Source organism: Lampetra planeri, chromosome 72 (assembly GCF_965212315.1).
Source record: "Lampetra planeri chromosome 72, kcLamPlan1.2.h2, whole genome shotgun sequence".
Lineage (NCBI taxonomy): Eukaryota > Metazoa > Chordata > Hyperoartia > Petromyzontiformes > Petromyzontidae > Lampetra > Lampetra planeri.
Genome location: NC_136177.1, coordinates 268,705 through 288,036, shown reverse-complemented (window position 1 = coordinate 288,036; position 19,332 = coordinate 268,705). Strand labels below are relative to the sequence as shown.

The 19,332-nt window shown below is 50.8% G+C and overlaps 2 protein-coding genes across 2 annotated transcripts; both read left to right on the top strand.

Moving 5' to 3' along the window:
- The first annotated feature begins 5,575 nt into the window (after positions 1-5,575).
- LOC144737642 (beta-1,3-galactosyl-O-glycosyl-glycoprotein beta-1,6-N-acetylglucosaminyltransferase-like) lies at positions 5,576-8,946 on the top strand. Its single transcript, XM_078620405.1, has one exon. The coding sequence runs from the start codon at positions 6,117-6,119 to the stop codon at positions 7,494-7,496; it is 1,380 nt and encodes a 459-aa protein (XP_078476531.1). The 5' UTR covers positions 5,576-6,116; the 3' UTR covers positions 7,497-8,946.
- A 6,245-nt stretch (positions 8,947-15,191) lies between these two features.
- LOC144737610 (beta-1,3-galactosyl-O-glycosyl-glycoprotein beta-1,6-N-acetylglucosaminyltransferase-like) lies at positions 15,192-16,877 on the top strand. The gene has a single exon (XM_078620374.1). It carries the CDS (start codon positions 15,521-15,523, stop codon positions 16,832-16,834), a length of 1,314 nt encoding a protein of 437 aa, XP_078476500.1. The 5' UTR covers positions 15,192-15,520; the 3' UTR covers positions 16,835-16,877.
- The last annotated feature ends 2,455 nt before the right edge of the window (positions 16,878-19,332 follow it).

Below are 19,332 nucleotides of genomic sequence, written 5' to 3'. Positions count from 1 at the left end.
CACTAACCGGTTGTGTGTTGGGGTAGTGACCGATTCGTTACTAGTACAGCACTAACTGGTTGTGTGTTGGGGTAGTGAAACAATTCGTTACTAGTACAGCACTAAACCGGTTGTGTGTTGGAGAGTGAACCAATTCGTTACTCGTACAGCACTAACCGGTTGTGTGTTGAGAGCAAACCCACTATAACATTTACAATTCGAGTAGTTGTAACGTTTCGCCGGTAATTACGAATTGGCGGACCGTTTTACGTGACACATGCTCCTTACTGATTGGCCGTGTTGGGTGGCGGTGTTTAACGACACACAGGTACGCGATCTAACTAAAAAAAAGAACCCCGATCGTGGATAATATTGGTCGCGAAAGCCCTACTGCGTGTTAATACCAAAACACGATAGGAGTGCAGAGTTTGGGACATGCAATCAAATCCCTTTAAATTATATATATCTACAAACCAGTTCATGAAGCCTGCATTCGCCAGGCAAACGTTTTCAATAAACATAATACTGAACCTGATGTGATTTTTTTGTCTTTGCGATTTGTATCTACGATCATATCACGAACAACTATGCCAAACATTTTGTATTCGCCTCTACGTCGCCCTCTCGTGGCCAGCTCCATAGTAGCTGGTGAGGCTATAGAAGGCTCAACGAGACTTAATGCTGAATGGGAATCAGAACGTTTATTGAGGCTGCAAGAGGAATCCGATGAGCTATTAAGCTATTTTATTCATAGATGTCCAGTTAGAGGCACGGGGTCAGAACGTTAGAGCAACAAACAGTGACACAAACACCATAACAACTACAGGTAGTCCTCTACTTACGATGGAGATGCATTACGACCCCATCGTAAGTCGAAGATGGCCTAGCCTACCCAGGAGTCTTAAAGAATGGTGATAATTTAGCAAAACAGAGCAATTTACAGTACCGTACTGTATAAACTATAAACTGTATGTATTTATTAATTACAATACTGCATTGCATAGTAAAATGTAAAGTAAAAAAACCAAGGTAAATTCTTAGCCTACCGATATGAACTGCAATTTAATAGAAAGTTTTTTCAGGAAACAATCCTATCTGCTATAAAAATTTTTAACATGCATATCATCGTATCGTGGTAACCCTAAAATGAAATCGCTGAAGCTACGTATCATACATGCATTGAACGTATAGTAATGTATCATATTGTACTGTACTCGCCAAGATTCTGTCCGTCGTCTGCATACTTGAACGATGTTAGGTTGTTGATGGCAATTTTGTCATATCGCTATCGCCATCATAAGATCGAAATATCGTAAGTCAGACCACCGTAACTCGGGGACTACCTGTACTCCGAACATTTGGTATTTTTCCGCCAATAAAAAACCCCGCAAAAATTGCTGACGACGCAATTCAACTTCTATTTAGAAACGTACTCATCAGAAATCGCTCCATTTAAAGTTTCCGTTTTTTTGTTCTTATTAAGAAAAAAATGGAATGAACTTCGTCTCTATGAGGGGAAGCTCTATCTTTTACCGTTTTCGAATTATTCAGATGTGGACGTCATATAATGCTTGTATTGTTTCGTTCGAAACCGCTCGAATCTGAAATATCTAAAAAAAATATGAAAGGTAGAACACAACCAATGGTTCTCGCTTGAATTTTATTTGCCGTCTAACTCGGTCAGCGTTACTCACTGAGCCTGACTCATGAAGTCACTCAGCTTGACTTCATGAAAAAAACCCGCAGTCTTATTTTGTGAATGTTTTCTGCTGAATAACACCACGCACACAAACGTGTTTATGGGGCGCTTAACATCGAGATTTGGGGGCCTTAACATGAAAAATCTTAGATTTTATGATTCTCCTGTTTGCATCCTAACAGCTACCTATTTGCCAAATGTCAGCTTTCTATCTTGCCAGGAAGTTACCTCTAGAGGGTTTTGAGACATACAGATCAAGGTCTGTATTTATATAGAATATATATTTATCTCCCTGTTGTTTTCGTCCTTAAAGCTACCTGGGTTCAAATGTCAGCTTTATACCTTGTTGGGAAGTTACCCCTAGAGGGTTTTGAGACATACAGATTAAGGTATTTATTTATATAGAATATATATTTATCTCCCTGTTGTTTGTGCGTCCTTAAAGCTACCTTGGTTCAAAATGTCAGCTTTTTACCTTTTTGGGAAGTTTCCCCTAGAGGGGTTTGAGACATACAGAATAAGGTCTTTATTTATATAGATAGAAGAGTATTATTATTATTGAAGACGAGTCTTATTAAAAGCTACCTGTGCACCACATTTCAGCTTTCTACCTTGTCAGGAAGTACCCCAGAGGTTTGTTGAGACATACAGACAGATTAAGGTCTGTATCTACATAGAATGTACAGACCGAAAAAACAGAGACTACTTACCTGACACGGTGTGCTGGCTAAGGACAGGGAATGGAAATGATTGGCGGAGGGGAAATTGAAATGTAAAAATGAGGATTGAGTGTCATGGGGGGGGGGGGGGGGCATTGGAGAAGGAGGACGAGGATTTGGCGGAGGGAAATGGGGGTGAGCGGAACCTTCCAGAAAAGGGGCGGGTAGGGGACTCGAGGTATGTTATGAGTGGGGATAGCATGAGGGGAAGGTGACGCTTGGAGAGAAGTTCGTGTGTCAAGCAGCGAAGTGCAGGGCTCTTAGTAATTAATCTTGATTTGAAGCTTTCGTGACTGCAGGAATCCATACTCTTTGGTTCTTTCGGTAAAGTCACGTAGTTAGAAATAAAATAAAACAAATCACGACGTTTCGATCGCAACACAAGAGGTCGTCCTCAGGCGGGAAAACATAAGAATCCCCCTGCCTGAGGACGACCGCTTGTGTTGCGATCGAAACGTCGTGATTTGTTTTATTTTATTTTTAACTAAGTCTCTTAGTAACGGAGAAGAAACCACGTGTGTCGGATGTCATTACAAATGTAGCGCATAGCTGTAAACTTGATCACAGACCAATTCAGACCGTATAGGTCACCCCGTGCCCCTCATAAATCTCAACGTTCATCCTACAGAGTCCCATCACACTACTGTAGTATACTACTATACTATAGTATACTACTATACTAATACACTACTATACTACTACACTACTATACCACACTATACTACTATACCACTAACCTACTATACCACTACACTACTGTAGTGAGTAATTTCTGAGACGCTATTTTAGGAGGCAACAACGTTTATTCTACACTATATCTTGCACACTGTTCACACACGTGATAACTATTTAAGGGTCAGAGCAGCCAACATGCTGTCTGACCCATGACGCCAGAGATGAAGACATAGCACCTCGGGTTCCATTCCACCTGTAGACAGCCCCGATTCAGCCTCGGGGCTTCCCTTTTATGTCCCTTAGCGTGGACTGGCTCCGCCCTCGGCCACGCCCCCTTCTGGAACCTTCCAGGACGTTTTGGGCCACCTTCCACGTGCCACCTGCCCGGCTCTGCCCTTAACCACGCCCCCTTCTAAAACCCTCCAGAAGGTCCTGGGCCATGCTCCCCGTGTCCACTCGGTCACCTTTGCCCTACCTCCCTCACCCCGGCCCATCACGTGCTTCGCCAGCCGGCCAGGGTGCCATGTCCCCACGTGCCCCGCTCCACCAGCAGCCAGCACCACGCCCCCTAGTGACCCACTTCGTGGCATTACATGGTGTGCTGGCTGCTACACTCACATTCCCTCATTCTACTGTACCTCGCGCTACACGCAGTAGTGATCCATTCTATGTCACTACACTACCATACCTGTCAACCCCTTATCAGTGCGCTACCTTATTAGAGATCAGTTCAGACCTGATTTGTCACACCCCGTGCCCTTATCAATCTCAACGCTCATCCTACAAAGTCCCATCGCAAGGAATAAACACAAACAAATAGACACAACGAGATCATTATTATTTTGCTCGTATTGAAACGGCTGTACGCTGCATGGACCGAGAACTCAATTTCTCTGCACAAAGAATACGGGGAAAACCGTGTGGGTTGACGCGGTGTGGTAGTAACATCGACGCACGTTCTTGCCTTCATTTCGGAAACAAACGCTATTCTGTAGGCCTCCCCAAGCCGTTTGCCCCTTCCCCTCGTGGTACCCCCCTTTTATATCCCTCGAGCCCCCCTCCCTCGAAGGTTCACTCACCCGCATTGTCCCTCGGCCAATCCCCCCGTCCTTCTTGTCGAGCTGTCATCAGCCTTTACCCCCCCCCCACCCATACCCACGACCCCCTCCTGATAGTCCACCCTCGTTTTCCCGCCATTTTACGTTTGAATTTCTTCACCAATAGGTTTAATGCCCTTGCCGTCACCAATCATCTCTGCACCAATCACAGGCGCCCCCTAACGCACTCCCCGAGTGCCCGTCGTCTGCACGCGTATCACGTCAGGCGAGTGGGTCGGTTGTCTTCGGTCTTGACACATCGATGGTGATAATAGTAATCATACTCTTAGGGTCTTTTGGTCAAGTCACCTACATAGAAATAATAGATCATGACGTTTCGATAATAATCATTCAAATATCCAATGCGCCATTTTCCACGCCTGGATCCCGCAATGCGCAATCCGCGAAGTGCGATCTAACCCCCCAAAAAAAACCCTATCGTGGATAATATTGGTCGCGAAAGCCCTGCGTGCTAAACCGTGACGTAGTTGTTGTTCAATCTTGATTTGAAGCTTTCGTGACTGCAGGAATCCATACTCTTTGGTTCTTTCGGTAAAGTCACGTCGATAGAAAAAACAATAAAAGAAAACACGACTGCCATCCACCTGAAGACGGCTGCTTATGTTGCGACCGAAACGTCGTGTTTTCGTTGATTATTTTTTCTATCTACGTGACTTTACCGAAAGAACCAGAGAGTATGTAGTTGTTATAGTTGTTGTCTCTGCATCTGTACGGATGAAGAAGATCGTGCCAAATTCCGCACAGGGAGATGAGAATTGAACCCAGGTCCCCTTTCTCGCTTGCGAGTGCTACGCGAGGGGGAGGGGGGGGTGGTGAGGCATGTGGTTTATGGGTTAATGCCAGTTCCACTGTGGGCGGAGGAAACCCACTGCGGAACACGGCACGCATTTCTAAATTATTTGTTTTTCTCCGCAACGCAATGAAGCCCTCTACTCTACCCAGTGTCTACAGGGTGGTGCCAAAAGTCAGGACACGTAGGGTTGTTATTACACAGGGTGGCCCAAAAGTACGGTGCGAAGGAAGTGCAACGCACATTTGTACGTACGAACATTTGTTTAAAATTCGTGAAATAAACCTTCATGATTTATTAAAACAAAAGTGGCCACCAGCGTAAAATAAGTGAATTGCTGAAATGCAAAGGTGGACCCTCCCTCGCTCCACTCCCCTCCCTCCCTCCACTCCCCTCCCTCCCTCCCTCCCATCCCTTCCCCTCCCTCCACTCTCCTCCCTCCCCTCCCCACGCCTCCCTTCCCTCCAGACCCTACCTCCCTCCCCCTCCCTCCACTCTCCTCCCTCCCCTCCCCGACCTCCCTCCCACCCCCTCCTTCCCTCCACAACCTAGTCCAGAGATTATAGCTCCAGCTAATAACGGACTCAGCACAAACTCAACGGACTCGAGAGTGGCCAGCAACGTGTGCGAGCGACCCCCCCCCCCTGCCCACCGCGTAGTTCCTCACCGATCGTTCAACGGAACGAACGGCGAATTTATAATTCTCAATCCCTATGCACACCGAAATATATACAGGTGTGTGTGTGTGTACATGTATACGCGCATACATGTGCCGTGTCGGCCTTCATAGGCGCTGTTAGCCGCTAACGGCACTTGCCCCCAACAGCCTGTCGTGGCTATACGGGAGATCTTTATCTTTGTTACGTGTGGGGAGCAGTTGGTGAGGCTAGAGATCCAAGTTCGACTCCCGCTCACTGCCACCACCGCCACCACTACCACCGCCACCACCTCCACTACCACTGCCACCACCACCGCCACCACTATCACCACTACCACCACCGCCACTGCTCAGCGTGACCACTGCGATTTTCACCGTCGAGTGTCGGAGGCAGACGTTGACCCGAAATCCGAAGACGACCCCCACCCCCAACGCGGCGAACGCGAAGGAGGTCCCCGAGACCCGGACGGCCTCGACGATGGCCCCCAGGACACAGCGGCGACAGCGACGGTGGTGGCGGCGCTGGTCCACGCAGCTTGCGTGTGCGGCGGCGGTCGTCGTCTCCGTGACGCTGATCGCGCGCCTCGCCACTCGCCCCGGGTGTCCGTCGCTGCCGGAGGGCGCGGAGACGGAACGTCTGGAGGCCCTCGGGGAGGAGGAAGATGGCCTCCTGGGGACGGGGGAGGAGGAAGGTCGACCCGAGGGAGGCCGAGCCGGCCGCGGGCGATTTCGCGTCGATTGCCCTGCGATCGTCGCAGGCGACGCCTCGGCGGTGGAAAGCGCCGCCCTCCTCGTTCGGACGGTGGAGTTCAAGAGACGGCTGAGGCCCCTCGACGAGGGCAGCCTGCTGAACGCGACGCGCAACTGTGCTGCCTTCAGGCGCACGCGGCGCTACGCGGCCGCCCCTCTGAGCTGCGAGGAGGCGGCCTTCCCCGTCGCCTACGCCATCGCCGCCCACCACCGCGTGGACATGCTGGAGAGGCTGCTGCGTGCCATCTACGCGCCGCAGAACCTCTACTGCCTCCACGTGGACGCCAAGTCCCTCAGCGCCTACCTGGAGGCGGCGCGCGCCCTCGCCGCCTGCTTCCCCAACGTGTTCGTGGCCCGCCGGCTGGAGAAAGTGGTCTACGCCTCGTGGTCACGCGTGCAGGCCGACCTCAACTGCATGCGCGAGCTGGTGGAGCGTGCCGGCGAGTACCCCTGGAGGTACTTCATCAACCTCTGCGGCCTCGACTTCCCCATCAAGACCAACCTGGAGATCGTGCGGGCGCTGCGCGGGCTGCACGGCGCCAACAGCTTGGAGTCGATGAAGACCTCGGGCTACAAGAGGCGTCGTTGGGAGTATCACTACGAGGTCGTGGACGGCCTAGTGAAAATCACGGACGTCAAGAAGTCCCCCCCGCCCATCCCCTCGCCAATGTTCGTGGGCAGCGCCTACATGGTGGTGACGCGTGCCTTCGTGGAGCACGTGCTGAGCGACCCGGCGGCCCGGGCCTTCGCCGAGTGGTCGAGGGACACCTACAGCCCTGATGAGCACCTGTGGGCGACGCTCCAGCGGATGCCCGGGGTGCCCGGCTCCACGCCCGCGCACACCAAGTACCACGTGGAGGACGTGCAGGCCCTGGCGCGCCTGGTCAGGTGGTCCTACTTGGAGGGGGACGGCGGCGGTGGCGGGGGGGAGGAGGCGGCTTACCCTCGCTGCAGGGGCCCCCACGTCCGCGCCGTTTGCGTCAACACCGTGGGCGACCTGGCCTGGGTGCTGCGGCAGCGTCACCTGTTCGTCAACAAGGTTGACTCGGCCGTCGACCCCGTGGCCGTCCACTGCCTGGAGCGACACCTGAGACGCAGAGGTGGCTGATGCCCAGGCCGCACATCCGCCCCCTCTCCCCACCCCCGGAACTAAACTGGTGGGTGGGCCGGAGGTGGTGGTCGACCAGGGGCAGCAGTCCGTGTGCATTTATTTGCGGTGAGTGGGTGGGTGAGTGAGTGGGTGAGTGGTTGGGTGAGTGAATGAATAGGTCAGTGAGTGGGTGGGTGGGTGAGTGGTTGGGTGAGTGAGTGAATAGGTCAGTGAGTGGGTGGGTGGGTGTGTGAGTGGGTGGGTGGGTGAATGAATTAAAGGGTCAGTGAGTGGGTAAGTGAGGGACCGTGTGAGTAGGTAAGTGAGTAGGTGGTTAAGTGGGTGGGTCGGTGAGTGGGTGAGGGAATGGGTGAATACGTGAGTGAGTGGGTGAGTGAGTAGGTTAGTGAGTGGGTGAGTAAATGAATGGGTCAGTGAGTGGGTGAGTGAGCAAGTGGGTGAGTAGGTGATTGAGTGGGTGAGAGGGTGAGTGGGTGATGGGTGGGTGGGTGAGCGAGTGGTTTCGTGAGCGAGTGGGTGAGTGAGTGGTTGAGTAGCTGATTGAGTGGGTGAGAGAGTGAGTGAGCAGCTGTCCCTGTGCATTAGTCTGCTCTGGGTGGGTCGGTGAGTGAGTATGTGAGTGGGTGTGTGGGAGTGTGATTGATTGGGTGAGTGATTGAGTGGTTGAGTGGGTGGGTGAGAGGGTGAGTGAGTTGGTGATTGAGTGGGTGAGCGAGTGAGTGAGCAGCTGTCTTTGTGTCTTAGTCTGCTGCCAGAAGTTGGGGCGATGATTGCTGTGTGGTGTAGCCTAGCGGCACCCCCCAGTGGCAAATGTCCCTGTGCATCAGTCTGCTGTGAGTGGGTGGGTGAGTGGGTGAGTGAACAATCGAGTGAGTGGGTGAGCGACTGAGTGGGCAACTGTCCCTGTGGGTTATTCTGCTGCCAAGATTAATCCACCACCAAGATCCCGTGTCCATTTTCGTCAAGGTCGAAACTTGGCACGACTGCTCCCCACAAATCCATGGAGAGTCCTGGGTTAATGGGGAGCGGTAGTGCAGCGGTTCGTTATTTTACTCACCGATCCTCTCACCTACTCACCCGCTCGTTCACTCACTCAAATACCCACACACTCACACCCTCAATTAACCACCTACCCACTCACCCATTTGCTCACGAACGCACTCACTCATCCACTTACTGACCCATCCACTCACCCACTCGCTCACCCACCCACCTGCTCACTCACTCATTGCCCGACTCGCGCACTCACCCACTCACTCACCAACCTACCCACTCACCCAATCATTCTTTTGCTCACTCACCCACTCACTCATCCACTCCCTGACCCACTCACTCACCCACTCGCTCACCGACCCACCCGCTCACCCACTCACTCACCGACTCGCTCACTCACCCACGCATTCACCCACTCACTGACCCACTCACTCACTCACTCACCCACTCACCCACTCACCCACCACCCACTCACCCACTCACCCACCACCCACTCACCCACCCCCCACTCACCCACCCACCCACTACACTCCCTGACCCACCCACTCACCCACTCGCTCACCCACCTGTCCGTTCACCCACTCACTCACCGACTCGCTCACTCACCCACTCACTCACTCACCCACTCACTCACCCACTCACTGACCCACTCACTCACTCACTCACTCACCCACTCACCCACTCACTCACCCACTCACTCACCCACTCACTCACCAACTAACCCACCCACTCACCCACTCACTCACTCACTCACCTACCACCCACTCACTCACTCACCCACTCACTCACCCACTCACTCACCCACTCACTCACTCACTCACTCACCCACTCACCCACTCACTCACCCACTCACTCACCCACTCACTCACCAACTAACCCACCCACTCACCCACTCACTCACTCACTCACCTACCACCCACTCACTCACTCACCCACTCACCCACTCACTCACCCACTCACTCACCCACTCACTTTCCCACTCACTCACCCACCCACTCATCCACTCACCCACCACTCACCCACCCACTCACCCACTCACCTGCCCACTCACTAACCGCTGCACTACCGCTCCCCGATGGGCGGCATTAGCCCAGCCATTACCCTGGCCAATTCATGGCCCCAACTAAGATATCGTATCTGTGAATGACCCCCCCCCACCTCCCCCCACGACTTTTCACATATTTCACTGCCCTCGAATCAAAGGATCGCACGCGGCTGTTTGTTTATGACCGCAGCGTTCAATGAGATCGCCGAGATAGTGGGGTTGACGACATTCTGCGCCCCGTGGGCCCCACATATAACGATGAGGGGGGTAGGGGGGGGGCTATTGGGGTCACCCCCATGCGCTCCGTTAAACCGACCCCTGTTTATTGTTGGGTCCCTGATGGGTGCAGAGGGGAAGGGGTCTATCCACTGCTGGATGGAGTGCAATCGTCACCAGGATCTTTCTAATACTAGATGATGATGTCTCCACTCTGTATGTGTTCTCTAATGTAATCATCACCACCATGGTCTATTCACTGCTGGACGGAGATAAATGCGGTGGTGGTGATCATAATGATGATGTCTCTACCCACGCGTGCACTCTCTAATCCACGTGTCGCTGTCAGCTTTCTTTAGAGCCTAGTCTCAAACAGTGTTAGACCAGAGGACACCAAAAGGCAACACTGCCTAACACTGTTTGAGACTGGGCTCTAAAGAAAGCTGTCTATGGTGTGGACCAATCAGTTTCAAAGACAATGCCTTCATCATCCACTGCCAGAGCATCTTTTTTGTTTGCATGTTCGCCACAAGTGCCCTGTGTGTGTGGTTAATGCAGTAACTTGATTCCTCGCTGAAGGTTTCAGTTTGTTGTTTTAACATCTCCTGTTTCATTATGGCCAGAAAGGGTAAAGCCCATTTTCGTGTCATGTCAGGGCGAACAAACTACCCAGTGATGCTAGACTTGAGTCAAGTCATCCCAGACTTCACGGGTGAAGGGATCAGAGCGATCGTACGTGAGTTGCTGCGCACCTGTCGAAACAACGGCGAACCTTCACCGAAGGCCGTAAATCATGTTGCAGTCGGCTCGATTGCACCCAAAGGAAACAAACACTGGATTGGCATTTGGCGCGTGCGTACAGCTGTTGAGTCACGGTCGGATTTTCGTGCAGTGCTTCAAATGAACTTTCATTGGCCGTGGATCCTTCCCGAGGATTTGGAGCGGATGAAGGCCCGAGTGTTGGGAAGGCAGGAAAGCACGATGGCCTACTTCTATGAAATAGGTCAGACTATGCCAGGAACTTCATTTGGAGTTCTCAGATAAAAAAAAAGCTACTGGTGATTGGTCTGCGGTCCTGTGAGCTGAGCTTGCACCGGATTGTGCGCGCCCACTGCAACGCCGATAATTACCTGCACGATGATCTCCAAGAGGTCGAAGAGGCCTGCAGAGGGCTTGCCGATCGTATCTTCAAACGTGAACTGGGAAACTGGAATCAAGAACAGACACGGTCCCAAGGATGAAAAAATGAGACCCAAATGAAGGGGCAAGCAACACCATCCGTCACCGGAAACACGACACGCTACAGCAACAACGGGGGTCCACCAGCAACAATACATTAGAGTGGTGCCGATGATATAATGGCAACCAACTTGGGCAACATCCCTGCTGGCTGCCCATTACCATGTTAAACGTTGCATTTGCGGTATCTGTTAGTATCACAACCGACGACACGTCACAAGATTCCACGTGTCTCGATTTAAGTTGCGGCACCAGCGACAAGCAGACGACAGCTCTAGTGAGGAGGAGGAGGAGGTGTCACCTGAGACACCATCGCAACAGCATCAGACTGACACCAGCGGTGCCGGTGAAACGGAGATGCCTACCGACATTACTTAGGAGACATCAGCCTCCGCACCATTGGACACGTCCGCAAACGTCAACGCCACCCACCGGCAAGACTTGAGGACTTGGCGTGCGCCTAAAAGTAGAAGTGCTTATGCACCATAACATGGTTTATGTTGTTGGTACATAGTATCGAAGTTTGTTTTTGTTGTTAATATCAATGTCCCAGTTTTAATTGCAAAGCAGGGGGGGGCGATTTAAGCGTCAAAAAGAGGCCGTGTGGAGACAAGGTACATTTTAACCCGTAGGCTTTCACGACCGATATTACCCAGGTGTTTTGGGTTAGACGCGTAAAAAAATATTTACGCGATCTCACCAAAAAAAACACCTTTGTTATGGAACCGACACTTTTGTCGTCATGTTAAGAAGGGGCGGAGCCATTCTCTTCCTGCCGTTTTGGGACAGTGAGCCACGTCGTGAGTTGGAGCGATACCGTGGGGGCTTCGTGGCCGCCCGCCCTTTGTCGCTGTTGTTATCAATAACGAGTTTTATTGTTAGGAAACCATCCAGAGTATGGTGATCTTTGACTATAACACTGGTCTATAATTTTTTAGACGCCGTCTGCTTCAGAGATGAAATGTGCTGTTTATTATGGATTTTGATGGGCTGAATTCAAATATGACAATGAAAAGAAATGATTGGCTACTGTTCCCAAGATATTTAAGTATTTACATTTTACATCTATATTGTGTAGTTTTAGATCATAAATTGTAAACCTAGTTCTTTCATTGTGTTTATGGTCGCTTTACATGATAACATGTCACCTGTTCTGTTCATGTAACACTTAAAAAAATATCAGCAGAAGGGTTAAATAAATCAAATGTATTTTGAAGCAAAAGCCAAAAAAACTACGAAGTATATATAAGTACATCGTTTAGTCCTTATTCAGTGTCTACTTGGCGCTTCTTGGCTTGTCTCTTGTATTAATTAAATGGAGCATCCCTTGATACTGTCCAGCAATAGTCTGCAAGCATTGATGGGCTCCATTTTCCCTGATCGCGTTTCTCCATTGTTGCAATGTCCTGGTGACATCGCTCGCCATGCTCGTCGCTCACTGCTCTGCAGTTCGGTGGTAAAAAATCTCGATGAGAGTGCAAAAATGTATCTTTAGTAACGTGTTGCAACCAAGGCTTTTGTATGCCTTGAGGAAGTTTTGCACTAACTCCCTGTAGTTGTCTGCCTTGTGGTTTTCGAGAAAATGTGTTGCCACTAACCGTGAAAGGCTTTCCATGCCGTCTTTTCCTTGCCATGCAGTGCACTGTCAAATGCATCACCTCAAAGAAGTTCACGAATCTGAGGACAACAAAGACACATTCCTTTATCTTAGCTTCACTTAACCTTGGAAATATTCCACCGAGGTACTTTAAAGCTGCTTGTGTTTTGTCCATGGCTTTGACAACGTTCTTCATCAGACCCAGCTTGATGTGTAAGGGTGGTATCATTTCTAGAGCTGATATAGGGAAATATGTTGTTCAGCAGAGGGATGTAAGCTTAGTTATGATTGCATTATCCATGACTTTCAGGAATAACATGATGCCATTAAAATCATGTATGACGCAATACCAGGTTCAGATTTCATCATTCATTGTTTTGCTAAAAAAACAAATACTGTCCAAATCCAGTCATAGATTTATTCATAGATCCAGTCAAAGATGTATGTTAGTCATTTCTGGTGTAAATTGAGATCCCTTCCCTTTATAACTCACTTATCCTCCGCCATTCCCACGACAATGGTCGTATATACTGACCCAGTCACATATCTTGAAAACTAGAGCCAATCAACAATTTTAAGCATAACAATTTTCATTCTCGGTGATCCATAATTAGTAAAGTTGGACGACATTTATTTCGGAAGAATTTTGGCAGTAGACCAGTGTAATCATCCCCGTCAACCCCTTATCAGTGCCCTACTTTATCACAGACCAATTCAGACCTTATTGGTAAGGGGCCATTCATTTGGTACGTACGCAAAAATCTGTCAAAACTTGACCCCTCGGGCCTCCCTGTACGCACGCGTACAGGGAGGGGGGTATACACGTTTGACGCACCCCCCCCCCCCCCGAATCCTATAGAATGCCCGATTTTTAATCCACGCAGAGACGATCAAGGATGAATAATATTAACGTGTTTAAGCAAACAGATAGTCCACCGCCGGACTATCTAACTCATTTGAAGGCCAATGTAGACAAATTATTATCGAGGCTTCAACCCCCCCCCCCCCGTTTCCTATGCGTACATTGTTAGTAGACCCCCCATATGTAAGCGTAATAATTTGGGTTAACCCCCCTCCCCCCTCCATGTGTACGTACGAAATGGATGGCCCCTTACCCCGTGCCCCTTATCAATCTCAACGTTTATCCTACAAAGTCCCATCACAAGGAGAAACACAAATAGATAAAAAATATGTATACTCTTTGCCCGTATTTAAACGGATCTACGCTATATGGACCTAAAAATTCAATTTCCCCTGTATATGATTACGGGGTAAACCGTATGGGTTGTGACAAGTATGCTACTATACACGACGCTACTATACACTACACTTTCTACATTACTATACACTACTATACCACTACACTCCTATATACCTGTCAACCCTTATCAGTGCCCTACCTTATCGCAGACCAATTCAGACCCAAGTGGTCACCCCATGCCCCTTATAAGTTTCAACGTTCATCCTACAAAGACCCATCACAAGGGAGAAACACAAACAAATAGACATAAAATATTGTTTTGCCAGTTTTGAACCGGCTGTCCACCGTGTGGACTTGAAAACTCAATTTCCCTGTACAAGAACATTGGGTAAACCGTATAGGTTGACACGGTATAAGATAGTAAGGCGGCAAATTAGGAAATATATGGAATATATCGACGCACACACGCGCGTGCTAAGTGGAGAGCAACCCAGCATCATTTGGTACAATAACAAGAGCGGGGACCATGGAGAATTAGTTAAACCGGCGGTCAAGATAGAGCGGTGCATACCTTCATTACATTTATTTTCAGTAGTTTACAATAAAAATTGCAAATAAATGAATGATATGCCCCCCTCGATTCTTAGTGTGAGGGACAAAGCAAAGCCCTGCCCCCTCCACCACCCCACTCCAAATATAGAAGTCAAACTCGGCCTATGGGGGTAATAGAGGGGTGAGTAGGGGATAGGGGAGGGGTCGGGCGTCACGGTAGAGGGGTGAGTAGGGGGTAGGGAGGGGTAGGGGACGGGGTCACATGAGAGCAGTGCCTAGTGGATACACATTCAGTCACCTTGAAACCAAACAACTCACCTCGAATCACCCCAAAATAAAATAAAAACCCTATAATGCCTCGACCCCAAATCATCCGCGCCCCGGTTAGTTGCATCAACCAAACAACACATTTGTTTCTCTCATAAATCTCCCGAAATGGAGAAGTCGCACTCCCACCAGTAATAAAACCCACAAAGACGGCCGTGGGCATTCTGTAGAGCCATGAAAGATCTGAAGAATGCTGTCATATTCACTGCTCAATGAAAGCCACTCCACAAGACGCTGCTCATGCGGGCTATTTGGCAATGTTTGACCGTGCGTGTCAATGCAGTCTGGAGCAGATGTGGGCGACAGAAAAAGTGGGGGGTGGAGTGGGGGGTGGTAGATGGGGGGTTGGGACGAAAGTGGAAACTATTTTGAGATATTTACTCATCGCATAATTTCTAAAACCAAACCGAGCCATTTTAAAAAAATATTTCCAGGTGTAAAACCACACTGACCTGCGTAGCTTCTTTTGTCAGAAGCAACCTGGCCATCACAAAGGATAGTAGCTCAGCAAAGTGGCCAATATAATATTCACGTGGAAGTTTGTAGCGGGCAGCCAAATACTCTCAAACGCTTGCACCTCTCCTCATATTCTGTAACAAACGAGGCAGCAAGGAAACCAAATTTGCTCACTTGCTCACTCGAGCACCTCGGTGGGGGGTGTGCGGGGGTGTCCACGTCGATAAATACGAAGCGGCAGCCGCAAGGCGCCTTCAGTCGGGGACTCTTCGAGGATCCTGCTGCCCCAGCTTATCGACCGCGGCGGCGGTGGTAGTGGCAGCAGAAGCAGCCAGTTGTGTCTGCTGAGCCCGACCCGGGGAGCCGATTACAGCTGCTGCCGAGCGTTCGATGAGATGGCCTGGTTCAAGAAAATAGCTGCGGCGGGTGTGTGCTTCTTGGTCGGCTTGACGGTCAGCATCAGCTTCATTCACGTGAAGGTGTCCACGGGACCGCAGGCGATGCGGCACCTCCAGATGCCCGACATCGGGGGATCCCGATTCCTCATCGATTGCGAGGCCGTCGTCGTGCGGGGCGACGACGCCAACAACGACGCGACCTCGAACGCGGCGCTGCTGGCACTGATGGTGGAATTCCGGAAGGGGGCGAATCTCGACGAGGGCGGCCTGCTAAACGCGACGCGCGACTGCGTGGCCTTCAAGCGCGAGCGGCGCTACTTGACCTCGCCGCTGAGCCGCGAGGAGGCGACCTTCCCCATCGCCTACGCCATCGTCGCCCACCACCGCGTGGACATGCTGGAGAGGCTGCTGCGTGCCATCTACGCGCCACAGAACCTCTACTGCCTCCACGTGGACGCCAAGTCCCCCCGCGCCTACCTGGAGGCGGCGCGCGCCCTCGCCGCCTGCTTCCCCAACGTGTTCGTGGCCCGACGGCTGGAGGCGGTGGTCTACGCCTCGTGGTCGCGCGTGGAGGCTGACCTCAACTGCATGCGCGAGCTGGTGGAGCGCGCCGGCGAGCACCCCTGGAGGTACTTCATCAACCTCTGCGGCCTCGACTTCCCCATCAAGACCAACCTGGAGATGGTGCGGGCGCTGCGCGGGCTGCACGGCTCCAACAGCTTGGAGTCGACGAAGACCCCGGGCTACAAGAGGCGTCGTTGGGAGTATCACTACGAGGTCGTGGGCGACCTAGTGAAAATCACGGACGTCAAGAAGTCCCCCCCGCCCATCCCGTCGCCGATGTTCGCGGGCAGCGCCTACATGGTGGTGACGCGTGCCTTCGTCGAGCACGTGCTGAGCGACCCCACGGCCCAGGCCTTCGCTGAGTGGTCGAGGGACACCTACAGCCCCGACGAGCACCTGTGGGCGACGCTGCAGCGGATGCCCGGCGTCCCCGGCTCCACGCCCTGGCACGACGCGTACGACGCGACGGACGTGTCGGCGATTGTGCGCGCCGTCAAGTGGTCCGCGTTCCAGGGAGACGTGGCCACGGGGGCGGCCTACCAGCCCTGCCGCGGCGCCTACGTGAGGGAGATCTGCGTCTACGGGGCGGGCGACCTGCCGTGGCTCGTGCGGCAGCGCCAGCTCTTCGCCAACAAAGTAGACACAGCGGTCGACCCTGTGGCTGTGCACTGCCTGGAGTGGTACCTCCGCAACAGGGCAGTGACGTGGGCGGACAGGATGCAAATTGAATGTTTGTCTTGGGATTGAGTGGTTCCTCGCTTGACGGAATTGTGTCCGTGGTGTTTTTTTTTTACGCAGCCTAGGTTGAGGACATCGGTACAATGCCATTCCGGGATAGTTTGAGGACCATCAATGAGATTTTAAGTAAAAAAAAGAAATTCTTGATTTGAAGCTTTCGTGACTGCAGGAATCCATACTCTTTGGTTCTTTCGGTAAAGTCACGCTTGTGTTGCCCCTGAAACGTTGTGATTTATTTTATTTTACTGAAAGAACCAAAGAGTATAAAAAGTGTAATCTGTTTTTAATTGGTATGTTATACTAATGCAGCAAACCAATCCCTCTCGCGGTTTTGTGGTTTCACGGAGAATTTATATCACCGATGGCGCCACACTGGCTCGACCATTCGTGGTTGACTGCGAAATTCCAGCTGTGCAGTGTCGCAACTGCACTACTCGAGATGACACTGCTGTGGAAGAACCCATGCAGCGTCGTCTTGTGTCCGCCTTGTCTCCCTCCGTCTTGTCTCCCTCTGTCTTGTCTCCACCTTGTCTCCCTCCATCTTGTCTCCCTCCATCTTGTCTCCACCTTGTCTCCCTCCATCTTGTCTCCACCTTGTCTCCCTCCATCTTGTCTCCACCTTGTCTCCCTCCATCTTGTCTCTGCCTTGTCTTCCTCCATCTTGTCTCCACCTTGTCTCCCTCCATCTTGTCTCCACCTTGTCTCCCTCCATCTTGTCTCCACATTGTCTTCCTCCATCTTGTCTCCGCCTTGTCTTCCTCCATCTTGTCTCCACATTGTCTTCCTCCATCTTATCTCCACATTGTCTCTCTCCATCTTGTCTCTGCCTTGTCTCCTTCCATCTTGTCTCTGCCTTGTCTCCCTCTGTCATGTCTCCACATTGTCTTCCTCCATCTTGTCTCCACATTGTCTTCCTCCATCTTGTCTCCACATTGTCTTCCTCCATCTTGTCTCTGCCTTGTCTCCTTCCATCTTGTCTCTGCCTTGTCTCCCTCTGTCATGTCTCCACATTGTCTTCCTACATCTTGTCTCCACCTTGTCTCCCTCTGTCTTGTCTACCTCTGTCATGTCTCCAACTTGTCTCCCTCTGTCATGTCTCCGCCTCGTTTTCCTCCATCTTGTCTCCACCTTGTCTCCTTCCATCTTGTCTCCACCTTGTCTCCCTCCATCTTGTCTCCACCTTGTCTCCCTCCATCTTGTCTCCACCTTGTCTCCCTCCATCTTGTCTCCACCTTGTCTCCCTCCATCTTGTCTCCACCTTGTCTCCCTCCGCCTTGTCTCCCTCCGTCTTGTCTCCGCCTCGTCTCTGTCTCGTCTCCCGATCGGGGCTCCCAGGTCATGCGGTGTTCCCAGCCTCCAACGAGGAGGCCATGAGGTTCAGCCTCACCGCGATTTGCTTTCCTGGAAAATCGCGTTGCGGCTGAATCAGAGGTCGCAACCGGGTACCCGATACCCGTACCCTACCCGATACCCGGTACGGGTAGCCGTTTGCGACCCTGGTGCGGCCGGGTATGGGTAGGCCGTGAGTCACTGGTGAGTCACCGTTTGTCACTCATTTCGGGTAGGGTAGGGTACGGGTAGGGAACGGGTACCCATTTGCGACCCTGGTGCGGCCGGGTACGGGTAAGGAATCAAAACCCGTTTGCGACCTCTGGGCTGAATCTTCCTTTAATTCTCTGCATCTCCCGTACACGTTATAGTTAACACTAGAAAAGTAAGGATCGTGTTTTACGTTGATACGCCCTTCCTGTTGAATGTTTGGGTTGATGTTGGGCAGTGGCTTGGCAAATGTTTCAAAATGGAGACATCTGATTGACTAAAAAGAGATCCGCATCACATACCTGTACAGGAACACAAACGCAGCGAGCATGCAGCGAGATAACAAACACGCACACTCTGATTTAAATTAACAAAGTGGGCGATGGAATGAACTTCTGTCTATTTAAAAACTAATGTTGTCCTCCACGGTTATTCTTCAACAATACTGAACATTTTTGTCGTCATCATAGCGTTCTATAGTGACCCATTCACTGTCGTATATATATAAAAGATAATTATATTTGCTTTAAATTACGTTTAAGATAAAATTATATAACAAAAACCACCCGGCTGCCCACTAGCGGGATAGCCAAAGATTCACAAGGGGGGGGGGGGGTTGGTTTGCACTGTGCAACTTTGCTTCGTCTCTTCATTGTGTTTATTAAGCATATGTTTCTCTGAGATTTAATTGTCAGGCGAGTAAAGGAGGTCTAATGATGTAGATGCTTACCCCGAGCCATCACTACTTTGATAGTCCATTGTCTTTGAGCTATGTGCGCCTTTTGGCGTCCTTTGGTCAAGCACCGATTGAGACGAGGCTAAAAAAAATCCATCTCTGGTGTGGACCAATCAGTTTCAAGGACAATGCCTATATGATCAGAGTGTGTGTTTTTGTTTGCATTTTGACCACAAGTATTGTGGTTGATGCACACGTGAATCCTCGTAAAAATGTTTCAGTTTTGTTGCCA